General features: G+C 40.8%; 3 protein-coding genes across 7 annotated transcripts in view; 1 reads left to right on the forward strand and 2 right to left on the reverse strand.

Annotated features, from left to right (window-relative positions):
* Positions 1 to 3,990, reverse strand: part of LOC134191374 (metal-response element-binding transcription factor 2-like) — an 8,374-nt gene extending 4,384 nt beyond the window's left edge. For 2 of the 3 annotated variants that reach the window (XM_062659986.1, XM_062659985.1), the window contains exons 1-2: positions 3,901 to 3,990; positions 3,738 to 3,843 (exon numbers count right to left, since the gene is read on the reverse strand). In XM_062659986.1, coding sequence (XP_062515970.1) covers positions 3,738 to 3,843; positions 3,901 to 3,978 — 184 coding nt within the window. In that variant the 5' untranslated portion in view covers positions 3,979 to 3,990. Of the gene's footprint in view, positions 1 to 3,430; positions 3,525 to 3,737; positions 3,844 to 3,900 lie in introns of all 3 variants that reach the window. The other variant, XM_062659987.1, reaches the window with a different exon arrangement.
* Positions 3,991 to 4,540: 550 nt separating this feature from the next.
* LOC134190566 (GTPase-activating protein and VPS9 domain-containing protein 1-like) lies at positions 4,541 to 9,536 on the forward strand. 2 transcript variants are annotated; one of them, XM_062659016.1, is made up of 11 exons: positions 4,541 to 5,501; positions 5,560 to 5,700; positions 5,771 to 6,274; positions 6,342 to 7,272; positions 7,336 to 8,125; positions 8,188 to 8,311; positions 8,371 to 8,437; positions 8,495 to 8,609; positions 8,984 to 9,044; positions 9,099 to 9,164; positions 9,231 to 9,536. In XM_062659016.1, the coding sequence occupies exons 1-11, from the start codon at positions 4,662 to 4,664 to the stop codon at positions 9,504 to 9,506; spliced, it is 3,915 nt and encodes a 1,304-aa protein (XP_062515000.1). In that variant the 5' UTR covers positions 4,541 to 4,661; the 3' UTR covers positions 9,507 to 9,536. The 2 variants fall into 2 exon arrangements, with proteins under 2 accessions (XP_062515000.1, XP_062514999.1); XM_062659015.1 differs by having other exon boundaries at positions 6,342 to 6,858; positions 6,913 to 8,125.
* LOC134190567 (uncharacterized) lies at positions 9,508 to 15,920 on the reverse strand. 2 transcript variants are annotated; one of them, XM_062659018.1, is made up of 27 exons: positions 15,687 to 15,920; positions 15,522 to 15,572; positions 15,289 to 15,341; positions 14,625 to 14,719; positions 14,487 to 14,558; positions 14,351 to 14,411; positions 14,184 to 14,289; positions 13,680 to 13,738; positions 13,536 to 13,617; positions 13,363 to 13,468; positions 13,052 to 13,310; positions 12,712 to 12,744; positions 12,572 to 12,634; positions 12,403 to 12,477; positions 12,222 to 12,341; positions 12,000 to 12,107; positions 11,882 to 11,941; positions 11,702 to 11,795; positions 11,544 to 11,644; positions 11,396 to 11,482; positions 11,213 to 11,336; positions 10,975 to 11,003; positions 10,756 to 10,905; positions 10,449 to 10,687; positions 10,216 to 10,388; positions 9,980 to 10,143; positions 9,508 to 9,808 (listed from the first exon to the last, which is right to left on the reverse strand). In XM_062659018.1, exons 1-27 carry the CDS (start codon positions 15,736 to 15,738, stop codon positions 9,620 to 9,622), a joined length of 2,805 nt encoding a protein of 934 aa, XP_062515002.1. In that variant the 5' UTR covers positions 15,739 to 15,920; the 3' UTR covers positions 9,508 to 9,619. The 2 variants fall into 2 exon arrangements, with proteins under 2 accessions (XP_062515002.1, XP_062515001.1); XM_062659017.1 differs by having other exon boundaries at positions 12,709 to 12,744.
* Between the last annotated feature and the right edge of the window lie 648 nt (positions 15,921 to 16,568).

Here is a 16,568-nt window from a genome sequence, read left to right on the forward strand (position 1 = left end):
ATCATCATCATCATCATCATCATCATCATCATCATCATCATCATCATCATCATCATCATCATCAGCATCAGCATCAGCATCATCATCAACATCACCACCTTTATATGTCAGCCGGTCTGAGTTTACACAGCCAGATCCTCTGCAGTTGCCACAGGCAGGGAAGCATTTCACATTGTGCTTTTTGCATGTACACCTTAATGTACTGCAATCAGTCTGACAATTACACCTTATCATATGTAGGAGCTCATCAGGAGCTGGAGGCAAGTCAGTCTGAACTGACTTAAGTCCTTCTTCACTCTCTCTCCACCCTCATTCTACTGGCATAAGTTCAACGTCAGAATCTTCCATTGTTGTATCTGAAAGTATACACGGAGACTGTGGTACTTTGTTGCAGCTGAAGTGGGTGGCAGAGTCTGTGATTGAATATGAGATGTTTTGGTAGCCACGTTCTCGCAGAAACGCGTATAATGCAGCGAATCAAGTCCTTCTGCAGGTTTCCCATTATACAAACAAACCAATGCTTACAATCCTGGAATAATAACATCTTGGGGAAGCTGACTGTGCATCGAACACTTCAGCTTGCTCTCGAAAGTGTATATTGGATTTGAACTTCTTAAGGGAAGTTTCTTTTCCAATGCCACACAGGTGGGAGGTTGTATCACATCCAAGGACGGCATGCAGAAGAGCATGTGAGTGCATGTTTCAGGACCTAGCTGTTCCTTGACAACCTGGATGTTCCACACGCCTGGAATCTTTGTGCTCTTCTTTGTCTCTGTTTGGAAAAACACTCTGTGAGAGTGCAAGTTTGAGTGATAGCACAACAAGATGAGAAGGTCTGTGTCATCACCAACTAGGATAGTGGTCGACATTGTCACAGACTCCACTGATTTTTGTATAATTAGCAAATCAGCATCCCCTGAACCATGATGCACTTTGCAGTTGTTTATCTCTAGTTGATCTCCGAGCATTTTGATGAACTGCTGCTTGTTGGTCTTGTTGGCCAATAACTTAGCCTTCGACATTGTAAGCTTCATATTGCTGGTAAATGCTACAGTTACTCCTGCATGCCCTTTTGTTTGTCTTTTATGCGTTTTGTCTCCGTGGATTTGCCGCTGTAGCCATCAAACACGACAACTGCTTCCCCATACTTTTTTTAGACATACCTTGTGTACACTGAGCATCTCTTGGTATGTTGCCCCTCGCATCCATGGCATGCGCTGAATGAGTGCACCGCCATCCAGCACATACTGGACCTTTCCAGTTAACTATCTCAGAAATGTCTGGTGTCAATAGGTTCCAGATGGCATTTGCCAGTACTGGCTTCTGTGGCTCCCAAAGCAATAGTGATGAGTCAAAGAGGTCTGGTGGATAACTGCATAGCTCATATACCTGAAGACATCTTCAAGATTGTCAGTTGCCTTTGCAGCAATTATCGTGAGTCTCTGGAAAGTTGTGGGTCAATCTGCACTGCAATGCCATCAACCTTGACTGCATTCTTCATGTCTAGAGTGATGACCTGATCTTTCTTCTTAAATTATACTCTGCAGCAGTCTTTCCCTTCATTCTAACCAGAATTGCATTTCCAACATCTATTGCCTTGTCAACATTGACGGTGCTGTTTGCTCTCCTGTAGAGATGCTTTCTAGGCTGGTGTCGGAAGTGAAGGGGTTCATATCTCAAAGATACCTGAGAATTTTGTGGGTATCTTTTTCCAGTCATGAGCTTGTCTAGCCTTGGTTATATCTTTGTTTTGCTTTCCTTTGTTGTAGCTAACCCCAGTCAGCCCTTGCATGGCACAGTTCACATCAACACAAGCTGGCTTGGACAACAACCATGTCAGGTGTTGCTGCTCAGCCATCCCTTGTCTTCTTGTGAGACCCCCGCTGGTCTTCAGGTTTCTCATGAGCACTGGTTCGATGATGAGATCAAAGGACAAGCCAGCCCAATAACGATCATTTCGTCTCACCACATGGAGACCTTCTAAAAAATGTTGATACACATCTGGATGCTCATTGTGGAGATTAGACATTCGCTACAGATATATCCATGCCGATTTTGTGTAGTAGTTGTGTCCACATGTGGCCAAGTAAGGAAGCATTTCTGAAGCAGTTTGGAGATGCAATTCCCAGTTGCCAGTACACTCTGCCCGAATATACTTGTGAAGTATATCAACCATATGCATGCACTGCAACCAAAGTGTAGCAGTCTTAGATGACTACAGAATTTAGTTTGTCTCTGAAGAGCATCTCCTTCTCATAGAGAACAGCAGCTTCATCCAGGTCTGGATGTCTATCAGACTTCTCGTGCGATGAAGTTGTAGCTTCTAACAACTCTTCTGTTTCCACTTTCCTAGATTCTGGGTAATCTGAACTTCCGGGTAAAGTCACATTAAATGTTTTGGCTGCACCAAGGCACCGAGAACTGCATCAACAATAAGATACAATATGATACAATCTTTAGACACCTCTAAAGCATCTGTTGCCACGTTGACAAATCTAAAATTCCCAGGTATATGGGAACTTGACGCCGGCTACTATCTGTGATTTCGGTCATGGTCTGAAAAAGTGAGTAATGGAGAAGCAAAAAGGGTAGACTGTTTCAGTGGAATAATCGTAACCTTGCCAGAGCAGTTTCTACATGAGAACGCGACGATAATCTGAAAACGGCGGCGTTTCCGATCACGTCCTAGTCTAATCGCCGATGGAGAAGCCTTGAACAAGTCTCGAGTGAAGTATGTGTTCTTCACTATAGTGTTTCTACAGTACCCAATGCGATATCCGTGTTTCAGAGGAACTGTAAGTTAGACAAAGAGATAGTTTTTGAGGTCACGTGATTTGAATGCTACCAGAGATGATACGCTCACTTCCCCTCAAAGAATTTACTAAGACTTTTAGTATGTTATAGAGCACACTTTTCTGTGTAGGAAACAGTTGAGAGAGTTCGTGTTGCAATTTGTTTAAGATCAAACCATATAATGCCTGTACTATTAGTGTTGTGTTGGTATATTGACTTTTAAAAGTTGCCTTGTAGCATTTGCTTATAAGAAATAATTGTGTTTGACAGACAGACAGACGGACCCTCTTTGGGTTCTTTAGCAGTTAGAAAATGTAGTTTTTAGTTCTCAGTTGGTTCAGTAGTTGATATCTATAGTCTTTAGGTGATTCTGTATAATTTGACTCGTAGTTACATATTGTATGTTGCTAGATTCATGTTTCAAATATATGTATTAGACAGACAGACAGACAGACAGACAGATAATTTATTCTCATACAGATTCTACTTGTACATATGCTAGGATTTTTTAAATGCAAAGCAGTCCTTGCAAACAACAAAGTCCTTAACTAATGGACTTGACTTTGAATGTCAAAATCAAATAATCTATCTAAATCACCATGATTAGGTGACAGCTTTGAAAGTTTTCTAAGGATACCTTTGGCATTGCATCTTTGCAGAATTGTAGAAAATCTTTTTCTCCAATACGACATGAACATGGAAGCATTAAAATTGGCTTCTGGATTTGCTGTCTGTTGTAACAAATGCTGCAAAAAATTCTGACAGACAGACAGACAGACAGACAGACAGACAGATTAGTGATTTGCAGTTGACAGACTTTACTATAGTGATTTGCAGTTGATGTATAATAGTTCAATGTTCGAAAATATATGTAGTGACAGACAGACAGACAGACAAAACCAACACACAACCAAACCAAACAACAAACAAGTATTCAACTGAACCTTCTTCTTCTTCTGCACCAGGAACTCCTTTTACATCTTTGTATTGTACCAGATATAATATACCTGGCGCAAACTCAACACAAAACTTCTGAGCTTTCTGCTCAATCTGCAAAATAACTTCAAAAAGAGACCTCATCAACAAAATATTCAACAACAGCATTACACTTGTAATTCGACCGTAGTACTGCAATCCATCTGCCCAACGAACTACAACTTCCTTGCCGGCAAGTGAGTCCACCATGACGTGCCTCGTAGGTCCCGGCAATCTTACTCTGACTTCGCGCACGTCACATTCCGATCAACCTGCTAGCTTAGCACAACCGAGATTCTCTGTATTTTAGAGGTGGTCGAAACGCTTGCACAAGACTAAAACGTTTAGTTAATTTAGGCTATAGCTATAGACATTTAAGAGTATGCAAACACGTAAAGTTTGGCTAGAGACGTACTCACGTGTGCAACATGTAGACAAATACCATGTTTTAAATTAATTAATTAAGACCATTTATATACGTACAATCTTTATCATCATTAATCTACTAGTAGTCTAGTACTGTACCCTACACATCGAATTACTAGTAAGTAAACAAAAATGCACAAAATAGCCACGCCCACGCAAACATTGCAGTACGCCCGTATGTATCAATGGAGGCACTGCGGGTGTTGCAAGAAAGACTGCGAAGTGAACACCTTTTTGTGCGCAACGAGACAGAGACAATTCGTCGTTTACATTCCGACGCTCAGAAGCTTGCTGAGAAACTTCAGCATGCTATTCGTGTAAGCGGCGACCAGCAACGAGTTTTGGATGCTCTCGAAAGCTGGGGAGGTGTACTAACGCCTGCTGACTGCGCTAGAAAACTTAGAGACCTAGAGCTGACACGTTTTGTTGATTCTCGTTCGAAGCTTGGCGAAGAATCAGACCGGGCAATGGGCGAGCTGCTTGACTATGTACTATCGAAGCCTTCCGTTTTGGCCGAGATGCTGACTGTGTGCGAGAGAGAGGGAATCGATGTGAAAGGCATTAGCGGCGTGATTATCTATGCTTTGTTTGCTCGTTCCGTAACATCCGACGACGAGAAGACAATGACGGAAGTGCTGCATCGTCTCATGCTATTGCAAGTCAAGAGTTGCCAGAATCTGCGCTGGTTTTTTAGTGGCAATGCGCAGGCGTTTACTTACCTCTTTCGCACGTGGTGTGAAGGTTTGCTTTCAGCAAAGGCATACTTGAAGGCGTCACTGCAGCTACCAGTGATGGAAATTGTCAGGGATGCTGATGACTCTGGCTGGTTGGAGTATGATCCAGACAAAACACTTCAGCTGATGTCTGACGTCGATAGGGATGCGTTTCACAATGGCAGTGAACAAGAAAAGGCCACAGTTTTGGACAAGATTCAAAATAAAGTTGGAGTAGCAACATCGAGACTTGCATCCTTTTGTATCATCATTCTGCAAAGTCTACACGAACAACTGGATGTATTTCCAAATTCTATTCGATGGCTGGCAGCCGAGTTCAAGGCAGCCCTAATTGAAAGCAAAGAATTGACAGAGGAAAGCATTCACTGTCTTCTGTCTGATATGATATTTACTTGCTTTATATGTCCCATTCTGAACGATCCTCAGAAACATGGTATAGCTACAGAACTTGTCATCACTAATGCGGCTAAACACAATCTTCTTCGAATCAGCCAGATCTTGCGGGATCTAGCAATCATTAATGAGAAGCAAAGAGCGGAAAACTTACATCAAGTCCATTTGAGTATGGATCTGGTAAGAAATCTACCAAGCAAGGATCTTAATTTCAGATTCAAGTTATTTTGTGCTTCAGGATAATTGGAGATCATTTCTTGCTGATCTTACTACTGGAGTAGGAGAGACTGTTTCTTCTCCTCTTCTATCATCACTTGGATTTCAGAAGACTGCTGTGCTTGCTACTGAACGGGAGTTAAGGATTCTTGTCAATGTTTTGGTAGGTTGAGTTGTAATTGTTTTGCAACAGATGTCTTAATTAATCAGAAGTGTTTCGTTTACTTTCACAGTGGCATAGTCACAAGTCTGTTTACATGCATGGACTTGTAACTGAGCCGAAAATGATTGATAAACTTCTTCGTAAGATTCCGTCTGCTTACAAACCGTTGCATTCTCCAGTGACCCCACCAACTACAGAAGTACATCTCAAACCGATCAGTCATTCTGAAGGCTCAGCCTCACTTCCTGCTTCACCCAGTGGACAGAACAGCTTGTATGGTTTGCAGCCATCTCCTCAGTCTTTGCAGCATGGTGATAATTTCATGAAACACAAGCGCTTTCATACTTCAGACACACAAGAGCCTCGTTCTTTTCGAGTAGCTACTATTTCAGGAACACGAGGTAGTTTTACAGTTGGTGACATGGCTGGAACCAGACGGCACACCTACAATGCTGCCATGCTGCATCGAAAGCAATCTGTACTGGTGGCAGCTGATGTTCTAGTTGTACCATTGAAAACAGATTGTTTTACTGGTCAGAATGCCACTAGAATTGAACTGAAAAGCGAGCAGCAAGTGAGAATTAATGGTCTGTGTTCAGACTCACTGTGACCGGTTATATTATCTACATTTTTCATTCTAGGTTTTACATGGGCGTACAGTGTCTTCGGTGTCTGTTTGCTCATCTACTGCAAGCACAGTCAACACTAGAAGCAGCAGTGGAAGTCGTCCCACAGAAAGCGAGAAACATCAAGGTAGACCAACGTCTGAAGAAATTCGTCGTTCAGCTTCATTTTCTGTCTTGCCACGGTCAGATGATGTGAACAGTAGTCTCTTTGATGCTGTCCACACTGCTGCCGGTGACACACTATTGGCAAAGGGCAATCCATTCTTAGCAACCATGCCTCTTTCTTCAACTGACCGGCCATGTTCACTGCCCCTAAATCTTAATCTTAATGTTGGCGAGCATTCTCATAACAGCGATGTCAAAACACATTCACTGGTGACTGATGAAGATGTTCAGGTTGAAATCACGGAGTCAAATCTTGAGGCTTTTGAAAGTTTGGGATCAGAAACAGGGCAAGGTGTTGGAAATCAGCAGCAAGTTGGAAATTCCAAAATGTCAAATATTCCCATTTTAACCATGGATCCTCCTCAAGGTACTGCATATCCTCATGATAAAGTTGTAGATAATTTCGTAGTGATTTCTTCAGCCCAATCTAACAAATCAGAACAGACAAAACAGAAAAATGTTGTAATGTCTGACCTGTTGGGAAATTTTGATCCTATCCATTCCAATCAAGTTGCTGGTTCGTCACAACAAACAGAGACTGTCGAGTTTTTGGTAGGTAGTAATGAAGATCCCTCACAACAGCAAACTGTGCAGCCACCTTGTCAATTGGATGGTAATTCTGATATTCATGACATGCTGGCTGGCAGTGGCACTGGTGGCCTAGTTGACCCATCAGGCAATGAAAAGGCAAACAGCATAGATAATGTAACGATTGAGCCAATGCCGACTCTACAAGGACCGGAGCGTGGCAGACAGGGACTTCTCAAGAAAGTATCTGGAAGTAAGATTGCACGTATTTTTCGAAGAAAACACAATACTGAATCTGACTCTGCACCTGCTTCAGCGTCAGCTTCATTGTCCACATCACCTGTTGTTTCACCTCGAGCTAGCCCACATTCATCACCATCTTCTAGTCCAGCTCTGTTGAGAAAACAGAAGGGCAAGAAATTGTCTCGTAGTGATGATACTACTTCATCGGTTACAAGTTCTACCAAAAGCTCAGTTGATGACCTTATTCTTCTCAGTCCTGATCAGAGTGTGATTAAGGAAGAAGATGAGGATATAACTTTGAAGTATGAGAGAAAAATGCAGGAGCAAAGAAGACAGCAACAGGAACTTAGTAGTTCTGTCAATCTGGATGTTGATGATGAAAGTTGCAGTGACTTAGGAGACAGTGATGATCCTCTTGTTGCATTTACTGATGCCAAACGTTATTTGAGAAATTTGTTTGGATCTTTTGATCAATGGCCTCTTGTTGGACAAACACGGTCAGGATACTGTGAAAGGTTTGAAGAAACAGGGAAACCTAGTGAGTTGTTAGAAATCTTACACGATTCAAGAGACCTGGAAAGCAGTGGAAATCATTCTAAATTTTACAAGTGTAATGTGAAATGGTTGCTCCAGCTGTGGCTTGCTGAAGCTTCAGAAGATGAAGATGGTGTGCGAACTGCATCGGTAAAAGAAGCATTGCGAAGTCTTGATCTCCTTTCTCTGGAGAAGCAAGTAGAATTACTAGAATGTATGGAGCATGACTACTACCAACGTTGGTCTTACATCTCATACCTGACACGCACTAAACAATCATTGTTACGTGCCATTGCAATGATGGAAAGGCAATTGAAGCGAATAGGATTGTGAGACCAAATCATACAGTAAGATGTGATATGTCCAATGTATCGTGTTTGATGAATTGTAGATATAAACAAATCTGCTGGAGTAACTTCACCACAATGAGGGTGAAAGCTCTGTTTGAACAGCAGAAACAATATCTAGACTCTTTTGCAATGAAATTTGAAAACACTCAGCTGACAGATGAAAAGGCAACACCCTCAGTCTGTAATTTTTCATTTGCAGTATCATTTGATTTTTGGAAATTTAGAGTGACCTTCTTGATGAGTTTTTTCAAGACATTCAGTCATACATGGAAAGCGATGAAGCTTTCAGTGGTACGGTGATAGCTTCGCTTTCATATACCATGATGAATTGAAAACATCTTCTGATAGGCATTTCAGAAAAACAGAAAGAGCACAGTTTAGAAGTTGCAGAGCGTCTATGTTTTAGTAAGGTATACTCACAAGCTTTCTATCCTAACGGTGAAGCTGACTTTCAGAAAGACACGTGAGCAACTATGTATTTCATTCAATAATAATTGTAATAGTAATGATAATAAATAACAATAATTTAGTATTATTGTGGTGCATGAGACTGACTTGTTTCTGTCCCTGGGAGTTGCAGTGGTGAGTGGTCCATTGATAATGACGATTTAGTGCTCTCGTGGTGGTTATAATTATATATCCAGTGGGTGTGCTGTGTCAGAGTTCATGGTCACCATAATGTCATCAATCTCCATCAACTGGCTAGTCACTGATCACCATTTCAAGACTCCAGCATGGAGGGCCATAACAACACATAATAATAATAAAATGTGTACATTGTGTGTGACTGAGTTTGTCAGTGTTGTTCAAATGTTTACCATTTTGTGTTGCCTACAGGATCATGTATGACCTCATTCAACAACTTTCAAAGAAATTTTCTCTGAGCCATGTCCATGCAGTATGGGATGTGTATTTCTAAGATGTAATATGTGAATATTGTTATTTGTCCCAGGTATATCGAAAATGTGCTCCATGGAAAGATGCTCAAGATGCACTCTTGGCCATCGGTGCCCACCGGGTATGAACACGTCTGTTACTGGTGGGTAATTTAATTACAGCTTGATTTCGTGAAATGTCTCCACAGAGCCCTCGTGACAAGCTTCACTGCATTCGAAAATGTACTTCATGTATTATGAACACCCTACATGTTTCTTGCTCAGGGCGTGTTCCTGCAGCGGATGATTTCTTTCCAGTCATGGTTTATGTCATAATCAAGGCAAACCCTCCACACCTCCCATCCACCATTCAGTACTTACACAATTTCCAAGAGAGACATATGTCTGGTGAGTTGTCCTACTGGTGGACACAGTTTTGTATGGCAGTTGAATACATTAAAACAATGAAATCGCCTTCACACTGACTTTGGTAATAATGATAATTATTATTGAAACCATGTAACCATAGGTGCAATAAAATGAATTGCTTTAGTTTTTTACACTACTGGTGGAGTTTTTTTATGTCAAGGCTGGGTAGTTATTTACAACTGCTATGTGCTTTAGCTGACTCTTGCAGAATAAGAAAGTCATTTGACTTCAAGAACCGACGGTAGCTGTCACGTTCCATCAGTGTGTAGACAACTTGCTGTGCCATGTTCAACATATCAGGAGTTGGTGATGTTAAACTGGCTGCAATTCCCTTTTGAGTTTCAGCATCGATATTCACCTTGATAGGACATATAATACACTAGATATGGTAATCGTATGGCATACACATGAAATAGAGTGACAGACACACAGAATGGTACCTAGAACTAGCGGCAGGTGATAAAATGGACAAATAGAGACATTGAGACAGGATCTCCCTAGCATAGGATTGTAGTGTTAAGTTAATTACCTCTGCTGGAGCTCCAGGCTCAAGAAACTTGGCAAAAATCTGCCTTGCTTTATGGTGAAGTGCTTGACCACGAAGTTGCTTGAGTTCTTCACATGATTGCCAGAACTGTAAGTTCTCCTCGCTGAATTCAGATTGGAGGAAAGTCATGAAGAGGTCAGCACCGTCTAGTCCACAGAACCAACATAAAGCCAAACGTTTCAGTATTCTACCTATTGTGGTAATCAAAGATTAACGACCTGGATCAGTAAGAAGTCCCGCTAGTGACGTTTTCCAGCGTTCGATACGATCACCAGAGACATGAGCGATGGCTAGTAATCGTTCCAATGTTCCAGTCAGCTCTCCTACGTCTGCCATTGTGAGCGAGTGCCTGCGTCGCGGTTGCTTTGCTTTAGCAACACGTCTCTCAAATCTACATACAGCTGCTATTAATGGAACGCATTAACAACGCGTACAGGTTGGCTAGGCTTACAAACTCAAGGGACGTGCTCGTTTCTCTCGGGATGGAGAGGGAATTTCCGAAGATGGTACGGATTCCCCTGAAGATATGGACGTGCGAGTTCCTGTTCCTCTGACAACACGGTTTCTATATCCCAACGCAGAATACATCTGAGGCGCAAGCTCAGCTAAACGTTGTTGCTGCTCTTTCTCAAATTGTCTCAAATCTTCCTCCGGTGAAGTGTTTGCTAGTAAATCCAAAGTATGAAATTGCTAGAATAGAAACGTGGTGCTAGGAATGTACTGGGCATGTGATAATTGGCACCTGTACTGTGTTTTACCTTCAGATTTGTTTTCCGGCGCACAGTTGTTACTCCCTTTGCCCTTTCATCAATGAGATGCTTCCACTGGTTCTTCTCGTCAACGGAGCTTGTCTGAAAGATGTGGCTTGCTTTCCAAGTAGCCATAGACAAGCGATCACCAGCTGCTCTCTGCAGCAAAACACAGCAGGTAACTAGCTACACTATGTCAACTATAAATTCAGCTGTGAACTAGCAAACCTTGATGACGGTGATGCAAAACTCGTTTGCTACGTACAAAAGCAACATTGAGTATAGCTGATTGCCTCGATACAAAGTGTACTGCACACGTGTTGTCTTTTGTGAGAGAAGTCTGACCATGTAGTCCGTCATCTATGATTAATTAAAACTTCTCTACCATTCATTAAATTTCTGATATTTCATTGCATTACTACAGCTTGGGTCGATCAGTTACGTATGTGTGATATGTGCAACATACGTTGTACAGAGCTGAAATCTTGTACCATCACACAGCTGAGGTCAAGTGGTGGCTCTTGCGCTACTAGCAGTGTTCCCTCCCTCTTGGTGATCAGCAGAATGTCATTGAAAAGCATGACGTGTACCTGACCAGTAGAACAATCCAGTAAATGTAGCAATATATAACTAGACAACTAACACCAACCCTCTTCAGTCTTCTCTTCTTGCCCTCGACAAGCAAGAGATCACCCTGATGAACTAAAGTGCGATCATCTGCAGCTATGTGAAATCTCTATTGAGGTCGATTAATTACAATAAATAACTGTAGAATACTCAATTGAGACTATCTGCACCTCAACATTAGGAGCAAATCCCAACATCTTCTCAAATTGATAAACCTCAGCTGCTGCCTCTTTTGCTTTTGCCTCATCCTGACAACTCTTTGCGTATGTGTCTAAAGCAAACTTAACTAAAGCACTAGACAGTGATGCAGGCATGCTGTATAACTTACTGTCTATGCAAACTCTCAAGTCACTCTGATCAGGATGGTAAGTTGGTGTATTGGCTAGTACCTTCCGAAGACAGGTGCGCAGTTTACCAATATACTAAACGAGAACATAAATTGGTTATTAATTAGACCTATTATCCGCAAACCAATTTCATTTCATTCTAAAAACATTTGCGTACTGACTTGTGTTGGTCGTTCCAGAAACTCATCAATGGTTGGTTGATCTTCATTTAGTGGTGGCTCCTATGACATTAGCATGATGTCCAAGTATACATGCACTCACATAAATTGTACGCAATACTTTCAAAAACTCTGCAAAGTCTGGCTGAAGTCTTCGTACAGACAACTCCATATCAGCTTCCTGTCGACCCTCCATATAGATCATGTAAGCTGATACCAATTCACCCACCTAGAACGGGTGCACCTTTGGTGTAATTAATCAACCACTGTTTATCGACCAGCTGTTTAATTATTGCATGCCGATCTGACTGTTTGTCAGTATAACATGGTTACACTATATAACCTTTTCATAATATATGTCACCAATGGCTGTCAAATAATATGGGTGTTCAGCAGTACGCATATGAAATGGTTTCCGTCGTTTCTTCAATTTGTATAAGATTTTTGACGCTTTATAATACAGCTGTATTCATTAACAACTCAACTTACTACCACTAAAGCATTGATCTCAAATGGTCACTCACTTCTTCAATGTTGCAAAACAGGTATGAATGTTGTTCTTCACTGAGCATGTGATCATGGAGAGGTCTGGAGTACCGCTATAGTAAATTAGGTACAATTACTAAGTATGCATCCCAAGTAACGTACCACACCCAAGCAGATCTGTTCCTGTGCCAGTTAATTAAGATGTACCTCGATTCCAAAACAGAGTTCTTCCACATAATTTTTTTCGAATTTCATCAATTCAACAATAGCCTGTTGAACATACAAACATTAATTAAAACGTTAACGAATTAAATAGTTATGATTTCTTTGGCTGTGTACTGTACCACCTCTTGTCTTTTCTGCTCCAATGTCGACATATCCTACAAGAGTCAATACACCAATTAAAATTCTACAAAACACCAGATTGCAATACAATAATCTATATTTGTATACAGAGTTGATACCATACCCATCTAGAGTGTCTCTCAACAACTAGCAGAATAACGTGTTTATTAGTCACATATAAATATTAAACTTTAATGAATACCTGCACAGCCTAGACATACGACTGAAATGTTTCATAAAATATATAATTTACAACCAAATCAAGAAATCAAATTATGTGAATCTGTTTACGTTTATAAACACAATCACTAAATTTTACTTTTTAAAGTTACATGTACATACCTGCCAGCTGATGTAACCTCTGAAAGGTTTCTGTGGAGTCACCACGTAATCTTCGTTCTCCTCTCGCCCAACACTGTACAGATCTCGAGACGACTCTGCCTTTTTCTTCATCACAATCCCGCTGTCGCTTAGCATCGAGCTTCCACTGCTAAAAACACTGTCACCAGATGTAGCACGTTTATGAGACAGCTTCTGTGATTCAGTTGGAGCCACGGCATTCGGTCTCTGAACCAGCAGTTGAAGCGTTGAGTGACGTGACCTACTCAAAGACATTGACTTCTGGGATATAAATAGATGGTTATTGTGCAGACCCAATTAGATCCATGACTTTATCATAACTTGCACCTACGATACTGTTATTATCAACTTGTAGTATAATGTCTCCTTGCCGAATGCCTGCCAATTGTGCAGGCAAACCTGACTTGACAAAGTTACAGTAGTTACATCTCAACACGTCCAAAATTAAGAACAAATCAAGTACAACCTTCTTCAACGTGACTGACTGTCACAGGAGATCCTGGTTGTAACAAGAATCCAAAACCAGATGGTGACCAATGAAGGGTAACCTATACATTAAACATTGTTAGCAGTGTGTCAAAACAAGCTCATAAATGATTATAGCAATCACCAGTTTAGTAGGTAGCCAAGAACTTGACATTGCAGCTGCCTTGGCAGTATCAGCTGCAGCTATGAAATTACAAAGATGAAAATGCACAGAATGGGTAATATGTGTGTATGTGTGTATGTATGTATGGATGTACGTATATATATATATATATATATATATATATATGTATATATATATATATATGTATATATACATATATGTCTATCTGTCTGTCACACACACATGTACACACACACACACACACACACACACACACACACACACACACACACACACACACACACACACACACACATGCATGCACGCGTGCACACACACACACACACACGCATGCATGCACGCACACATGCAAGCACACACGCACACACATGTATGTATGCACACACACACACACACACACACACACACACACACACACACACACACACACACACACACACACACACACACACACACACACACACACACACACACACACACACAACTGACAAAACAAGAGCTCACCAATAGCAACTATTTTAGGCTGCGCATGACTTCCAACTTTGTCTCCCACGACAACGTTCTTGCGGTGTCCTTCGTTATCTGTTAGCAAATGATACCATCCATCAACCTGCACATAACATCAACATACTGACAACTACTAAACCTTTACAATCATCAGCAAGTGTTACCTTAACTGTACCTAACAAAAGATCATTCACAGAAAATGACATAGAACCAATTAATTCATTTCTAAAACACAAAAAAACTATACATGCACCCACACAATCAAATTTATTCTTGGAGAACTAAGAAAGGATAGCTTACCTAGAAGTTCTATCTCTTCGCCATAAAGATATATACAATCTCAGTCCTCCTCCATCAGCAGAAGGAATTGTGCTACAACAAGTAGAGAACCAAAGATCAGTATATACTCTTGCCTCTCAACTCCACACAAAGACTAACTATGTAAAATCCTCTTTGAAAACCAGATCACCCTTTGCACTGAGCACCTTTGTTTTCTGTTTAGTTGACTTGTTCTCATCAGGAAGCACGTATAGCTAGAAAGACACTAATTTATGTGTCTGTACATACCATTATAGCCTGTCATAATGTGATCTGCCCCTTGCAACAGCCTCCTCCCTCCTCACTGTCTGATTGTTGTCTCAGATGTCTAACTACTGTGAGTCCAGTCTCTACTCACATACTTAAAATGGTACTACCATCTACTGACTGTACTATGATCCTTCCATTTTGACAGAAAGCATAGTCATTCTAGGCCGGTTCAGAATCCTATTTATCATATAGTTTATAACTATATAGAATAAACTATAAATCCTCACCTCAACAAATGTAGTTTAATCGTTCTATTAATTAATCAGTTTCTCTCTAGCATATATGGGGCCAACAATTAATAAACTATTTTCAGTGTTATTATTATAAAAAAGTGTTAGACCTGGCTGTTACATGAAAACGTTTTGCCTCTAATAATAAAGAAAATGCTGTTTTAGAATAGACGATATAGGCTTAACCAACTAGGCAATATAACATACAGTTTGCGACTGCACATTCAGCTCGAAATCATACGTATTCAGCAAACATTACTGTATCTCATGTTTCATCAACTGACCTTGACGTAGCAGTTAGAAGACGACTTCAATTGCAGATAACGAGCCTCATGAACTATGAAATGAAAACCATGTAACCGAAATAAACAATTAGAAGTTACTAGAGCGGGTGTTGATATCCGCCGGAAGGAACACGCGTTGATCGTGTTTCTTTACACTTAGTCACGCCCCTTAACGCCCCTCAAGCACACACTGCAGTACTAACGGACGTTACACTGTTCATCATGCATACTACCTCTTATATCGAGCCTGTTCGACTTCACTCGTATAGATAGTTGTAGCTGACCTAGAGAAAGAATCAAACGGAAAATGGTCTAGTTAGCTACTTGAGATGAGTGTGACATCAATTGACGATTTCTGGCTTGTCTGCGACATCATCAAATATGCCTAAGTAGCCCACCTCTGCTGCGTACTTGACCACTGCTCCTATTTGGATTGAACTGTCGATACATTGTTGTTTACAAGTTGAATGGCTGACGTTAACTTGAGACGCAGCTCCGTATGCGTCTTTCTGCACCCGTTTTGTAAACAACGAGCAAACCCTTTAATCAAAAATTCAAATACAGGGTCAAAGAAAGAGCTAGGACATCGATTCCTGATCGAATACGACGCCTGCTTTTCTCACAAGATATGACTCACGTGCCGCGTACACCCGGATGTGTGTTAACACCTAACTGTCTACCTTCACACGTGATACTTACACGTGTAGGTGTGTACAGAATGCAACTGTTAGGTTAACTATTATGGTAACATTTGTCAGCTTTTTTCCATCCGGCAAAATCGGTTTGCCGCAACTGATGATTGTATTTCTGGAACAATCTAAATCTAGTCAGAGGTGTAGACAGCGAAAATTGCAGACGTTGATTCACATCAACTTCCAGTGAAGGATGAACTAATTGAATAACTAATTTTTAGACGACAATTATTACCGCCTGAATTGTTTTAATTATTCAGTTGTAATAAACTAAACACCGTCTTTCCAACTTCTAATTCAATTTTTATTTGAGTTTACTGCACCACTCAATCATCAAGTGAACTAAAATTACACTTTTAGCGCGAGTTCAACGGCCACGCCTACTAGCGCACGTTAATTAAACCGGACCAATTATTTAGTTACTGTCTGCGCGTCTAATAGCCAGTACAATCAAATTTAAAGCAATACCCTGATTTTAAGATACAGGTAACTACGCCTCCTTCAGTTTCTAAAAGCAGCAATGAAATTAAGACCTGGAGAATCCAACTACACGACAATAAAGTAATTAGAGCTTGGCAATTCTTGGTA

The sequence above is a fragment of the Corticium candelabrum genome, chromosome 15 (assembly GCF_963422355.1).
Source record: "Corticium candelabrum chromosome 15, ooCorCand1.1, whole genome shotgun sequence".
In the NCBI taxonomy this organism is placed as follows: Eukaryota; Metazoa; Porifera; class Homoscleromorpha; order Homosclerophorida; family Plakinidae; genus Corticium; species Corticium candelabrum.

What these genes read in the sequence shown, in the direction of transcription:
- LOC134190566 (XM_062659015.1), top strand. Translation starts at nt 4,662, where the DNA reads ATGGGCGAGCTGCTTGACTATGTACTATCGAAGCCTTCCGTTTTGGCC. An exon ending in CAATTGAAGCGAATAGGATT is followed by an intron (nt 8,126 to 8,187) that starts GTGAGACCAAAT and finishes GATGAATTGTAG; the next exon opens with ATATAAACAAATCTGCTGGA. An exon ending in CTCAGCTGACAGATGAAAAG is followed by an intron (nt 8,312 to 8,370) that starts GCAACACCCTCA and finishes TTGGAAATTTAG; the next exon opens with AGTGACCTTCTTGATGAGTT.
- LOC134190567 (XM_062659017.1), bottom strand. Translation starts at nt 15,738, where the DNA reads ATGTATCGACAGTTCAATCCAAATAGGAGCAGTGGTCAAGTACGCAGC. An exon ending in GATTTGCTCCTAATGTTGAG is followed by an intron (nt 11,483 to 11,543) that starts GTGCAGATAGTC and finishes CGACCTCAATAG; the next exon opens with AGATTTCACATAGCTGCAGA. An exon ending in TTTGCATCACCGTCATCAAG is followed by an intron (nt 10,906 to 10,974) that starts GTTTGCTAGTTC and finishes GTTTTGCTGCAG; the next exon opens with AGAGCAGCTGGTGATCGCTT.